The 13,376-nt window shown below is 34.1% G+C and overlaps 1 protein-coding gene and 1 non-coding gene across 2 annotated transcripts; both read left to right on the top strand.

Annotated features, from left to right (window-relative positions):
• Positions 1 to 830: 830 nt before the first annotated feature.
• REP (Rab escort protein) lies at positions 831 to 10,697 on the top strand. Its single transcript, XM_039045539.2, has 9 exons — positions 831 to 1,699; positions 1,906 to 2,028; positions 2,519 to 2,618; positions 3,365 to 3,403; positions 3,522 to 3,753; positions 3,836 to 3,911; positions 5,741 to 5,936; positions 9,891 to 9,971; positions 10,275 to 10,697. The coding sequence occupies exons 1-9, from the start codon at positions 1,002 to 1,004 to the stop codon at positions 10,359 to 10,361; spliced, it is 1,632 nt and encodes a 543-aa protein (XP_038901467.1). The 5' UTR covers positions 831 to 1,001; the 3' UTR covers positions 10,362 to 10,697.
• Positions 6,328 to 6,430, top strand: LOC120089597 (U6 spliceosomal RNA). The gene has a single exon (XR_005485272.1). It is a non-coding gene; the product is annotated as a U6 spliceosomal RNA (small nuclear RNA).
• Positions 10,698 to 13,376: the final 2,679 nt, after the last annotated feature.

The following is a 13,376-nucleotide window of genomic DNA, read 5'->3' as shown; positions in this document are numbered from 1 at the left end:
ACCCTCCGAATCGAGCGAACAGTTGCTTCTCGTCCATCCTTAATACACAAACGAGTGAATTTAAAATTTTAGATTCTGTAAAACTCTTGTAAACAACTCTTGTTCATTCCTCTTATTTCTTTCTCTTGTTAACAATCACTCTCATTTATTTTTCTCCTTTAATAGATTGTACACGGTATTTCCTTCCTCACGTTGGACTAGCCTCACTATCGTTTCTTCCTCTTGCCTATCTATAGTAGCATAATACCAACTCACAAACAAACCGTTCCTATCACAACTCGTACGATTTAAGTAAATGAGAAACAACGTACTACATGTTTATACTTACTTGGAGTGTGAAATTTCTGGTATGTGTTGATTCAACAACGATTAGAACATTACAAATTCATATTTTTGGAAAACTTTGCAGCTAAATGTTATGGTTTTTTTTAGAGAGAACGTTTTATGAGAATGGTTGATACTCGATTTGGTCAAAATGTTTTGTTATCTTAGTGGGACTTAGCGTGCACAACACTTTTCATTAAATTGATTTGAAAGAATTGTGGGTTTTTCGAAGTATTCGGAAATTCATACAATGGCTATTAATTACATGCAAACTGGCGGGATATTAATTACAAGAACGAGATGAATGAACATGAAACGAGATGAACAAGCGAGAAACTGAGATGTGCATGTGTCTTCAAAAGTTTTGAGAACTAAACAGATATTTCACACGCGACTGACGTCATTGAAAGACAAAAGTTCGAGTATTTTTGAAAGATGGGCCAAATCTCGAATACACCTCAAAATTTGACCCAGGTAGAAATTTCATGTGATTTTTTTCATCCACCAAAGCTTCTCTAATTTTACCGGTTAATTTCCATTTTCTAAATTTCGGTGACCGACTATGACGAGTTAGTCGGTCCCAATCCAATGGTATAGCAGTTTTTTGACCGTAGGCCGGAGAAAGAAGTTTGGAGATTGTTTCGGAGTGGAGCGAATCACTGTTTAGTTGCTCTAACATGACCGACCTCTCTCCACACCCTCTCATCGATCCCTCCACCTTTGACTTAATCGTCGTCGGCACTGGTTTACCTGAATCCATCATCGCCGCCGCCGCCTCCGCTGCTGGAAAAACGGTCCTCCACCTTGACCCTAACCCCTACTACGGAGGTCACTTCGCCACTCTTCCTCTCCACGACCTCGCCTCCTTTCTCAATTCCGCCTCTGTCCCTTCACTGCCATTGCGACCCTCCGCTTCCGACGATGCTCTTGATTATGTCTCTGTTGATCTTCAAACTAGATCTCTGTACTCAGATGTTGAAATCTCCTCTTACGCACCTGAAGTCCTTCAAGAGCATTCCAGAAAGTTCAACATTGATTTGGCTGGACCGAGGGTTTTGTTTTGTGCTGATAAATGCATCGACGCTGTTCTGAAACTGGGTGTTCACCAGTATTTGGAATTTAAGAGCATTGATGCGAGCTATTTGTGGGATCAGAATGGAAAATTGGTTAATGTGCCTGGTTCTCGAGCAGCCATATTTAAGGACAAGAGTCTGAGTCTGACGGAGAAGAACCAGTTGATGAGGTTTTTCAAACTTGTTCAGCACCATTTGGATCCCGCCGAGGATAATGAAAATTCTAAAATCTCCCAAGAGGACTTGGATAGTCCTTTTGTGGAGTTCTTGAATAAATTGCGGTTGCCTCAGAAGATGAAGTCGTAAGTCAATCAGTTAGATTGTTTTGTGCATGTGTGTTCAACTTTCTCTTTTTCAAGTTCTAAATAACCCTGTGCTTATCATATTTGATATTCAACTTTGGTTATTAATCCCAAACAAAAAGTTCTAAACAACTATTACATCCAGATTTCAACTAGACTACTTAGTTTACCACAAGTATGATTTCCTGTCGTGTTCCAACGTGTAGGATAATTCTGTATGCCATATCCTTGGCAGATTATGATCAGAACGACATTGAAGTTGGTAAAAACAGATTACTTACAAAAGAAGGAATCGACCGTCTAGCTCTTTACCACACTTCGATTGGCAGGTTATTATCATTTGTGTTATGGTTTTTATATATATATTATCTTTTTTAAGTTCACGTTTGACTTGTTTATGGGGACTCACCTTTCATCTGTATATTTCTCTCAAATGTGCACAAGCACGTCAGAGAGACACTCATCAGGATTTGAATATATCAGATAATCATTTGAGACATAGCAAAATGATAAATCCTACCTTAGTAAATTTTATTAATTATGGCTTTGATTGCTTTCATTGACACAAACTCCAGCATGCATTTTTGTAATTTGAAATTGTAGATCAATATAAAATGCGAATTCCCCTGTTGCCATAGTGCTGATTGTCCTTACCTCTATAGCAAACAGAATAACATTTCTTGTGCCACATATTTTATTTACTTTGTTTATTTTCTTTTTGATATTTAATTTAAATGTACACATATAGTTAAGGACATTACATAATCTATGTTCTTCAATTTTAAAAAAAAAAAAAATTACCGTGTTAATTCTTACTAGATTTCAAAATGCACAAGGAGCTTTATTATATCCTATCTATGGTCAAGGGGAGCTTTCTCAAGCATTTTGCCGTCGAGCTGCAGTCAAAGGTTGTCTTTATGTAAGTTCCATTGCAAGAATTCTAACCTCTCTCCCCCAATAGAATGTCTTTCTTTCATGGAATGCCCTCAATTTTTTCTGTTAAATAGCATAGCTCATCTTCATACTTCTCCTTCTTAATGTACCGGTTTCGTTTCTACATCACTTAGAGATTGTTAAGTGCCGGGCTTAATTTCATTTCCTTGCATTATCATGATTTGTTTTAAAGATTGATCTTGGCATTACTATGATTATCATCATCTTTTTTTTTTGGGTAGATCAAAGAAACTGGTACAGGATTCATGACATAGAGAAGCACCTTTTCTGGTGGCTTGATGCCATGTAGTCAATGTGGTGATTCACAATGTTTAAAGGTTGATTTTTGGTGGGGGTTCTAATTCGGGAATTGGGTGGTTATAAGAAGTTAATGTCCAAGGAAACTTGCTTGTTATAAAATTTATATTGCTTAGACCTCCTTTGGTAGAACGTGACATATGAAGATTGAGGACCATTTACTAAAAATCTTTCTTATTGCATTATTTGTGTGGTGCGATTGCTAATACTATGTCTATTTTACTTGGTCAATCAATTTTCTTCTTTATATATTGTATATTAGATAGATCTCTTAATTGAAATATAAACGTTGGTCTCATTTTTTCTTTTCACTTCTGCTAAATATCAAGAGGTCTACCCGACTCATCTTTGTCTTTCTTTTCCATGATAAGGTTAAACTTCTACTCTTATTTACATCTTCTTTTTGTTGTATAGGTACTGCGGATGCCTGTGGCTGCTCTATTAAAGGACAAGGTTTAGAATTATAATAGTATGTTTTTCTTTTTTCTTGTGTGGACTACTGGGAATGAACTAATCAACTCTTCCATTGAGGTGAAAATGGATTGATATAGTACATATTGAAATATTGCAGAGTAATGAGCATTATAAGGGTGTTCGGTTGGCTTCTGGACAGGACATCTTTAGTCAACAGTTGGTGCTGGATCCATGCTTCATAGTTCCTCGCCTGTCAAAATTATCTCTAGAAAGTCTTCAAGATGTTAGCCTGAGAGAAATTAACCACAAGGTGGCTAGAGGAATATGCATTACAAAGCACTCCTTAGTATCAGATGTTAAGAATTTCCTGTTGGTTTATCCTCCTAAAAGTAAGCTTCCTTGCTTTTATGTATGTATGTTATCAAACCATTTAGCAGGAGAGCATTAACAGTTTTCCTTCCTCCATCATAGCTTTGTTTCCTGAGCAAGTTTCATCGATTCGGGTTCTCCAAATAGGTGGCAATTTAGCTGTTTGTCCGGAGGATATGTGAGTTCATTTGACTCTTGGAAATAACTTCATTGTTGTCTTATATTTCCTTGTCCTTTCTTTCTATTAATCTATTCTTACTTCATTTTTATTAATGAGAAATTATTTCTAATTGATATGCTTGTTTTGTCTAACAAAATAACTACCTTGTTATGTAAGAAATGCTCAAGGACTGTGCATTGTGGCCTCCAATAGTTTTTGCGAATGTCATATTAAAGTCACAGACTCACAGTCATCTAGGTGCTATTTTAATGTCTTATCACCAGCCCCATTGGTTAGGCAATATCAGATATTGTCTTTAGGTGGAAGTCTTCAATTTTGAATCCAATGCATGTGAAAAAGATATTAGGTTTATTAGATTGAGAAAAAATTGTGAGGAATTCCTGAACATTTGGCATTCTTAGATGTGTCGGTATCGATGGTGACTCATTATTTCGCTCAATCATTTCTTTGTACAGAAGAAGATCATGTAAACACTGACTCGAAATCTCACTTATCAGATTCCATTGTGTTTCTACTTCTATCGAGAAGATTTTGAATTTGTTCTTTTAAGATTGTAAACTCGTGGGTTCATCCTATAATGTGAAAGGCTTGGTAATGAAGAATCGGGTGGCATGCCAATGTGATGTTGCATATCTCGTATGGGAGGTAGATCTTTTGGTTCCCTTATTAGCTCAGGAATTCTCTGAGTACTTGCAATGCATTATCGTGTTGAAAATTATTTGGAGAATGGTTATTCGAATTGGGCAGCAGCCCCCAAATTCCAGTCTTAGTTGTAGCAATTTGCATCCCCAATAATGGTGAAAAGGGATCTATCATTTTTTGTGATTTTTTTTCCTGAGTCATATAAGGCATTTCCCAAAGTAAAACTAACATTTTCGTCCCATCCAATGGAATTCGTAAGTGTTTTCTCGTCCTTTATGTATGGCTTGCATGTCAAATTGTCATGGCCTTCCTAATAGCACATGGCAAGCATCCATGTCTAGAATGTCACAAATTATTTGGTCTTTATAGTTATTTTCTATTGATAAAGAAACAATGCAAATTCCAGTGGCTTGAGCTTCTCCCCCATTTTGATCCAGCTTGCTGGGGATCCATTTTTAGTTTAAAGCCTGAACCAGCTTTCTTGAAACTAATTTTTTACTACTACTACTGCCTATAATTACTTGGCAAACTTTTCATTCTTTCGTTTTTTTTCTCCATGAAAGTTGTTTTTATATATATATATATAAATTTACTTGGTACAATTTTCCCTCAATAGTACAATGGGTTCAGAATGAAGAATGCCTTGGTGGATGTATATTATTTGGGGTTAGCAAGATTCTCTGCAGAACACACGATAAATGATCACCATTGTCTGGTTCTAGATAGTCTACTTCTTCATCAGTTCCACCTTCCTCTTGTATCTGATTACTTGTATTGTGATTGCTATGGACTTTATCTGAGGGCATTCATTTGACAAATGGCCTTCAGCAGGGGTGAGCATATGCTTCAGTTCTCCTATAAATTCCCTGTCATCCCTCTTCATTTTTGCCAAAAAGAAAGTGGTGGTGATGGTTATGGTTATAGTTGAGAAGCAGGGTACTGATTACAATGGCAGTTAATCTCAACAGTTATTTGTTGTGAGCAGTTTGGTTAATAGGAACATCTTAAATTATTATGAGTTTTTTTTTTTAAAAAAAACAAAATCTAAAAAGTAGTGTAATAAATATATTTCTTTGAAACACGAACGAATTTTGTTTTAATCATTTTTATTGTTTCACACGCTTTTATATCATTTCCATTCATGCCACTGGAGCCTGTTTTACAGTGTTGCCTTTCTTGTGTAGGTTTGTCATATACATATCTACCTTATGTGATAATGCTAATCAAGGGAAAGAGATGGTTCGTTCAGCTATAAACACAATCATGTCTCTCTTTGTTTCTGATTGTCCTGATGCTAGTTCTGTAGATCAAGATACCAATGCAGAAGATAAAGATTTTGATTTACTTTGGAGTGCATTATACGTTCAGGACTCATGTGCGGTGAGAATTGCTTGATGCCTGCAAAACTGTTTTTTTGTTTCTTGATCAAACCATCATAATGATTGGTGCCACTCACGTAAAATATAAATATACGTGTCCTTACCTCTTCCAAAGAAACTGTTTTGGTGATGAGAGAAAAGTACAAAAGGTCTAACTGAAACACTAAGAAGTCATAAGAAGCTGGAGAGGAATTACAAAACACAAGAAACCAAGAATAAGAAGCAAATACTATAGTTTCTCATTGTCCTATCTCTGCCAAGGTTTAACACTTCTATCTAAGTGTTAGTTTCACAAGGATTTTTGTAATTATCCATTAGGTCTTATGATGCAATACATTCCAAACACTTTTTTTAAATGAAAACAAGCCTTTTTATTGAAATAATGAAATGAGGTCCCTTTGGGGACACTTGATAAAATTGGAACAATACAAAGAAGATTAGCATGGCTTTTGCGCAAGGATGGCATGCAAAAATCGAGAAATAATGAAATATGATTATTGCTCAAAATACATGGTAGGAAACAGAAACCAAAATCCAGAAATTCAACAAATCAAGAACAAAGACAAATGTTTGGCAAGCGATAACAATTTATTTTGTGGAAGAAGAGAAAATAAAAGTACTCTGATTTAAGCTAATGTCTTGAACTGAATAATCTGAAAAAAAAAATTGGAAAGAGAGCACCAAGAGGAAGCTTTGACTCGAGCAATCTCAAAACAGTCAAACCACTGAAGTGACTTGTCTTGAAAGGTGCATTGGTTCCTTTCAAACCAAATCTCTGAAAGAATAGCTTTGACAACGTTAACCCACAACTGATGCAAATGTGCTTTTAAGGATGGGCCTAATAAGAGCTGAGACACATTTTCCTTAAAGATGTTACGAAAGACCCTATGAAAGTTAAACAACCAGAATAGCTTTCTCCACAATTCCTTAGAAAAGTGACAATCAAAGAAGATATGTTGACAATCTTCATTATCCTTCATGCAAAGGAGTCAAATTGAGGGCAAAAGTGAATGATTTGGCAGCTTCCTTTGAAGAGTCTTTGAACAATTAAGGGACCCAAAAATCATGACCCGAATGATGATGTTAATTCTCCTTGGACAGCTTGGTTTCCATAGATTTTTGTGCAACTTGCTATCGATCGGAGAGGATGAAGCCAAATGTCTTAACAAAGACTTAGCTGAGAACACTCCTGAAGCGTCCAATGACCGTGTTCTGGAGTCTTGCTTTTGACTACTCTTTGACCATCTAAAAGACCCAAAAGATTATGAAAATCCAGCATCTCTTCTTCTTTTAAAAATCTTCTGAAGTTGAATTCCCATGATAAAGTAATCGAATCCCAACGCTCAAACCAATCCATTAGGATTAGAAGCAATTCTGAGTAATCTTGGAAACAATGTACTCAAGGAAGAAGAATTCACCCAATTGTCATGCCAAAAAAGAGATTCTAGTGCCACGGCCAAGATTAAAGGAAGCAAAATCTGCAACTTGTAACCAAGCTCGAGAAATATTTATCCAAGGACTTCTAAGGCTTCTTCCCTCTTTTCCGGACATATGCCAATCATATGAGCCACTCCCATGTATACTCTTTACAACTGCACCAAAGAGCTTCCTCTTCATGAATAAACGTCCATCCCCATTCTGCCAATAAAGCCATGTTTCTGTCTTTCAGGTCACCAAGGCCAAGACCTCCGTGTTTTTGCTGTTTTGAAACCAACTACCACTTGACAAGATGAACAATCTTGCTTCCGTTGGACCCTTCCCAAAAGAAATTCCGCATTATCTTTTCTATTTCCGTAAATACTTTCAAAGGATTGCAAAGGACATATAATAAATTGGGAGATTAGAAAGAACCACCTTATTCATGGTGAGCCTACCTTCTCTTGATAAATTAAATTGCCTCCATCTATCCAATTTCTTTTGGATTTTACCAATAACTGGCTGCCAAAAGGACACCTTCCTTGGTTATCCTCTAAGAGGAATCCCAAGATACATAAACGGTAATGATTTTATTTTACAATTCAACCTTGATGCAGTGACCAGCAGCCTATTTTCTTCAATATTAACTCCACAAAGTACATTTGTTATTGTATCCTTTAGCATTAGTCTCTTTTCATTTTATCAATGAAAAGTTATGTTTCCTTTTCAAGAAAAAAATACACATGTTTATAGGCCGGACAACAACCTTTACCAAGCAATAACAAACCAAATGGTCAAATCCGAAGATCTAAACTTGAACTGTAGTAAAACAACACTTTACCAAACTTAAAAAACTTAACAAAGACCAACCAAGAAACAGATACAAAGACCCAAAGAACCTCACAAGAATTGCGAGAAAGTTCTCAAGAAATATACTTAAAACTTCATGCATCATCTTATTATTAGTATTGTGATTTTTTGTACAGTGAGTTGCTTGGCTCCTTTGGTGTAGGCTATTTTTTGTATGCTTGTGGACCTTTTATTTTGTATTCTTTCATTTATTCTAGTGAAAGCTTAGGGTTGTTTGGTAGAGAATCCGGATTATTTTTTATGTCTTCAGATTTACCGAGTTCAAAAAATATGTGTTTAGTAAACAACCTAGATTATGTTTCTAAAAACTATTTTCGGATTCTGTGATCCAAATAGTGCAAATTTTGAAAGAACATTTTGATGTTTTCAGTGTATCCAAATTTTGAATATTAAATTTAAAATGCATAACTATATTAAATAAAGATAAAAACATTTAGAAATATAGTATGTCATGTTATAAACTCAATTCAGTTTTAGAAAAATATAATATGTATTATAAATTATATAATATTACAAAATAATTATTATTTAATTTCTTTTTTTAAGAAATCATATTCATAAATAAATTAATGATAGTTTATTGTCAACTAAATATTAGTGGGTAACTGCAACTAGTTTTATGATCTATAAATATATATAGTATCAAACACATTTTAAACAATTGTTTAAATCAGAATCCAATTTCTGAATCGCTTACCAAACACATATCTGAAAACATGAAATTCTCTAATTTCTCATCTAGAAAAAGGGAGAAACAAAAAAGAACTTTTAAGTAATCCATTCCACCAATAATCTTGCACGTTTTCTTTGGTTTTTCTTGTGATAACTTCTAAAATACTTTCTTAAATAAGGGAACATCCCCTTGATAAAGGGTAAGAGGTTATGTTATGAGTTCAATCTATGGTGGCTATCTTTCTAGAATTTAATATTCTCCAAGTTTTCTTGACATCAAAATATTTGTAGAGTCAAGTGGGTTATCCTGTGAGATCAGTTGAGGTGTGCGTAAACTAGCCTACAGATATCCAAAAAAAAAAAAAAAAAAACACTTTCTTTGGATAATGGTTTTTAAGCTTTTAGGCACATCATCGATCTTTCAATAGAATAAAAGATCTGATCCAGTCATCCTTCTTTTTGGCCATCTTGTGACTATTCTTTTCGACTATAAACGATGGAATCGGTCATTTCGATGATGTATTTTGTGATATTGTTAAGAACTTGTTTCTCTTTTATGATTGCGGTGCAGCAGAGTCCTTGAAAGATAAATTTGATGATCTTAATTCTGTTGTGGTGGTTAATTTGTTGGTTTCTGTTGGATCGTGATTCTTGTGCTATATTGTATTGGTATCGCTTCTTTGGTGGGTGTACTTTTTTTCTTTTTGATTTCGTTTCTTTGCACCTTTATATCCTTTCTGTGAAGTTAATGGTTTCCATTGAGAGAAATAAAGAAAGTAACTTCAATGAATAAAATTCTGGAGGTATACGGTTAATCTTTAGAGAACTGAATTTTGATGTTTTGAAGGCATACAATTAATTTATAAAGTTCATTGTTGGTCTATAGTAGGGAACTAAATCATTCGGGATGATGTTTGTAATTGGAAGACTAAATCTTTTGTTTGATCAGCTGATATGCAATGTAATTCTACCAGTAATGTGTTGTTAATTGTGTCAGGGTCAATTTGGATCAGTGAGCTTCACTCCTATGCCTGATGGAAATCTGAACTACGATGACCTTTTGAATGCAACTTTTGAGGTATACAGTTTCTTTGACATAGTCGTTTAGTTGCATATATTACTTCCCTTTGTATGGAACCTCCTTCCAGTGTTCTCTAAGAAATAATTTATTCCCTCCCACACAATTGCTTCATGTCAGAAATCTAGTAACCACATCCAGGATCCATTAGATCCTCAATGAACATGTCCATGACATATTTCGAGTGTTGCTCCCTTGCATGCATGAGGGATAACCTGGTTCCAACCTTTTCCCATTTTAACGAATTTATTCACGCTAGACATGTTATTGATGTTATCTGTTATTGGTTTTTGTACTTGACAGCTATTTCAGAAGATGTATCCCAATGAAGAGTTCTTTCCGGAGACAACTTCAGCTGGAGTTCGTCAAGATGATGGCGAAGAGAGCTAATGGTGTCCTATTATGCGTCAATAGATCTTCTTGTTATGGATATTGTCGTCATTGAATTGGTCCAGGAAAACTTCCTTCAACTTAGTTTGTGAGATCGGTTGGGTGTCGGGCCTACCTCCAATGAATCAACAAAATGCATATTGCTGATGTGTTTTTTTGGCGTCTGCAAGACTCGATCAAATATATGCATAGACAAGGGCTCTCTTAAAGAATGCTAAAGAATTTGAGGTGGATTTCCTAATGTTGTACACCTATATCTATGTTCAACACTCCATGTTACACAAGTTAAAATTATATGCATTCTCCTAAATGGGAAGAAACCATAACTTTCTTTGAGGTTTGTTATTTTTTATGTATCTCTGGAACGGTATTATTTTATTTTCATTGATATGATTGATGTCGTATTTAATCAGACTAGGCAATAAAATCATTGTCTAGCTTATGAGTTTCATTAGGCTAGAGGCCCTTTTGTCAAGGGAACTTATGAAGGGACATAAGATGTTCTAAATTTCCATTGTGGGAATACAAAGTTAGAATGCTACTTGGTTTGATAGTCAAAGATTTTCCAACTTAGGCATATATGATAATATTGGCATAGATTAAGAGTTTTACCCTTTTCTATTGTGATTTGTCAATGAGAACATGCCTTCTTGCAGTAGCCTGGTTCTTTTCATTTATATGAATTGCTTCCTTACAGTTTTTATGGATTGGATGGATGTCTGTGAGTTTAATTGTTGATAGCAAATAAGCAAATTTCAATCTTACTTCAGTCTAACGTAATTGATTACGTACTCATGGCAAAAGGAGAAAATGAATTTTGTCCACAAACGTTTGTTCAAAAATTTTATAGAAGAAAATATTTATGGCTTATCATAAATTGCCATTAGAGATGTTCATTTTCTTCGTGGGGATTCGTCTTAAATGGGGTTGAACTTCCCGTTTAGGCATGAAATGAGGGAGGGAGGGAGAGAAAAAATTCCGAAAAATAGAGATGAAAAATCATTTTTCATGTGCTTTTGTCCTATTAACCTCTTTTATTTATTTACTATAATAATTTAATGTCACATTGTTATTATTATATAAACATTATATTTGAATTTCAAGTTTTATTTTTTAATTAAGATATTGAAAGCCTTTGATTTTAACCTTTAAATCTATATATATATATATATATATGAATAATTTGATTAATAATTATTTCTTTCTATTAAAAAATTTGAGTAATTCGTTCTTAAATTCAAGTTGTCTGTGTAACTAATCATATAAAAAAAATTAGTCAAATTTAAGACTTGCTCGGTAGAGAATCTAGAATATGTTTTATGTTTTTAGATTTATTTAGTTTAGTAAATATGTTTTTGGTAGACAACTTAGATTCTGTTTCTGAAAAATTGTTTTCGGATTATTGTGATTATTGTGCAAATTTTAAATATATCTTTATGTTTTCACTGTATCTAGATTTTGAATTTCAAATTTTAAAATATAGAATTATACTAAACAAAGATAAAGATATTTAGAAATATAAATGTTGTGTTATAAACATAATTCATTTTTTAAAAAATATAATATGTGTTATGTAATGTAATATAAATTATATAATATTATAAAATAATAATTCTATAATTTATTTTAACATAAATTATATCATTGATCCCGCGAATCCCTCTTGGGAATCTTCGCCCCGGTCTCCGTGTGGAATTCTGCAGGGATGGGAAATGAAATGGGAAAGGGAGACGGGGTCGGGGGCCATCCTTATGATGCCATAAAACCTTGTAGTTTTATGTTAGTTGAATCAATGATTGATTAATTTTATATTACTTGTATAATAATCCATTAACCTAAGATCCAATACTATCTAATGTAACTTAAACGTGTATGTGGAGACATACAAGTGGATCATGTTTAAGTGATAACCTAAATGGTTTGTAGTATATAGATAAGGTTGGGTGCCTATATCGATATGACTCTCTTTGTAGTTGTTAAAATTGTTGTAAAGTACTACAAATGATGTGATCTTGATCATTCTTTTGGAAACATGTGAGTGAAGGTATCTTATACAAAAGAGTTTGTATAAAGACCAGACCGCGAAATGTTAAGCCTCTCTTTATAATGCAGTTGCTAGAAGAGACTTATATTTCACATAGGTGACTTGACCTTAATCCTGAGTGAGTTGTGAACTCCTGCCTATAAGAGCAATTCTTTGATTTGTATGGGTGAGAGTGGCCAGATTCGCCAACTCAATAAGCCTACTATTTTGGGAATTCGTCTGACTGAGGAGTTGGGAACACAGCTACATAAGAAGGAATTCACTCATTCCCTATAGTCAGCGTAAGAAGATAAATTGTATTCTTAAGAACTGATTCTGGGACTTGAACAATGATGCGCTTCACTCTCTCTTGGCCTGAAAGGGGTTTGGTCATATTTTGACTATGACTAATTGTTCATTAGAGGGATCAATGGTACTTAAAGAGTTAGATATAACTATAGGGGTAAAACGGTAATTTGACCTGGCTGTACTTACGAACAATTTATGAAGTGTCAATGCACTGTTGATTGGTTATATCTAATGGACACGTAAATATATCTATAGTGCAAAGGGTACAACTATCGGTCTTTAGTAAAGTGTCCGATAGTTAATAATGTTGATTAATTTGATTAAAAGAGTTTAATCAATTAATCTCGTATCATTGGAGTTTCAATCTATAGGTCCATAAGGTCCCCCCATTAGCTCAATGAGGACTGATGGGAGTCAAATTAATCTTGGTGTGATTTAAATTGTTCAAATTAATCAAAGAGAATTAATTGTATAAGATACAGTAAAATAATGTATACAAAAACTATATGTTAAAATTTAGTGTGAATATGATTCATATTAAATTTATATATTTTTATGAGAGAAATAAATATTTGAATATGATTCAAATATTAATTATATGAATATGATTCATATAAAAACTATCTGTTAAAATTTAGTGTGAATATGATTCATATTAAGTTTATATAATTTTATGAGAGAAA

The sequence above is a fragment of the Benincasa hispida genome, chromosome 10 (genome assembly GCF_027475165.1).
Source record: "Benincasa hispida cultivar pf3 chromosome 10, pf3_genome.v1.1, whole genome shotgun sequence".
Lineage (NCBI taxonomy): Eukaryota > Viridiplantae > Streptophyta > Magnoliopsida > Cucurbitales > Cucurbitaceae > Benincasa > Benincasa hispida.
The sequence above is the reverse complement of the archived record's forward strand: the minus strand, read 5'-3'. Positions and strand labels throughout refer to the sequence as shown.

What these genes read in the sequence shown, in the direction of transcription:
- REP (XM_039045539.2), top strand. Translation starts at nt 1,002, where the DNA reads ATGACCGACCTCTCTCCACACCCTCTCATCGATCCCTCCACCTTTGAC. An exon ending in TACCACACTTCGATTGGCAG is followed by an intron (nt 2,029 to 2,518) that starts GTTATTATCATT and finishes AATTCTTACTAG; the next exon opens with ATTTCAAAATGCACAAGGAG. An exon ending in CTGCTCTATTAAAGGACAAG is followed by an intron (nt 3,404 to 3,521) that starts GTTTAGAATTAT and finishes GAAATATTGCAG; the next exon opens with AGTAATGAGCATTATAAGGG.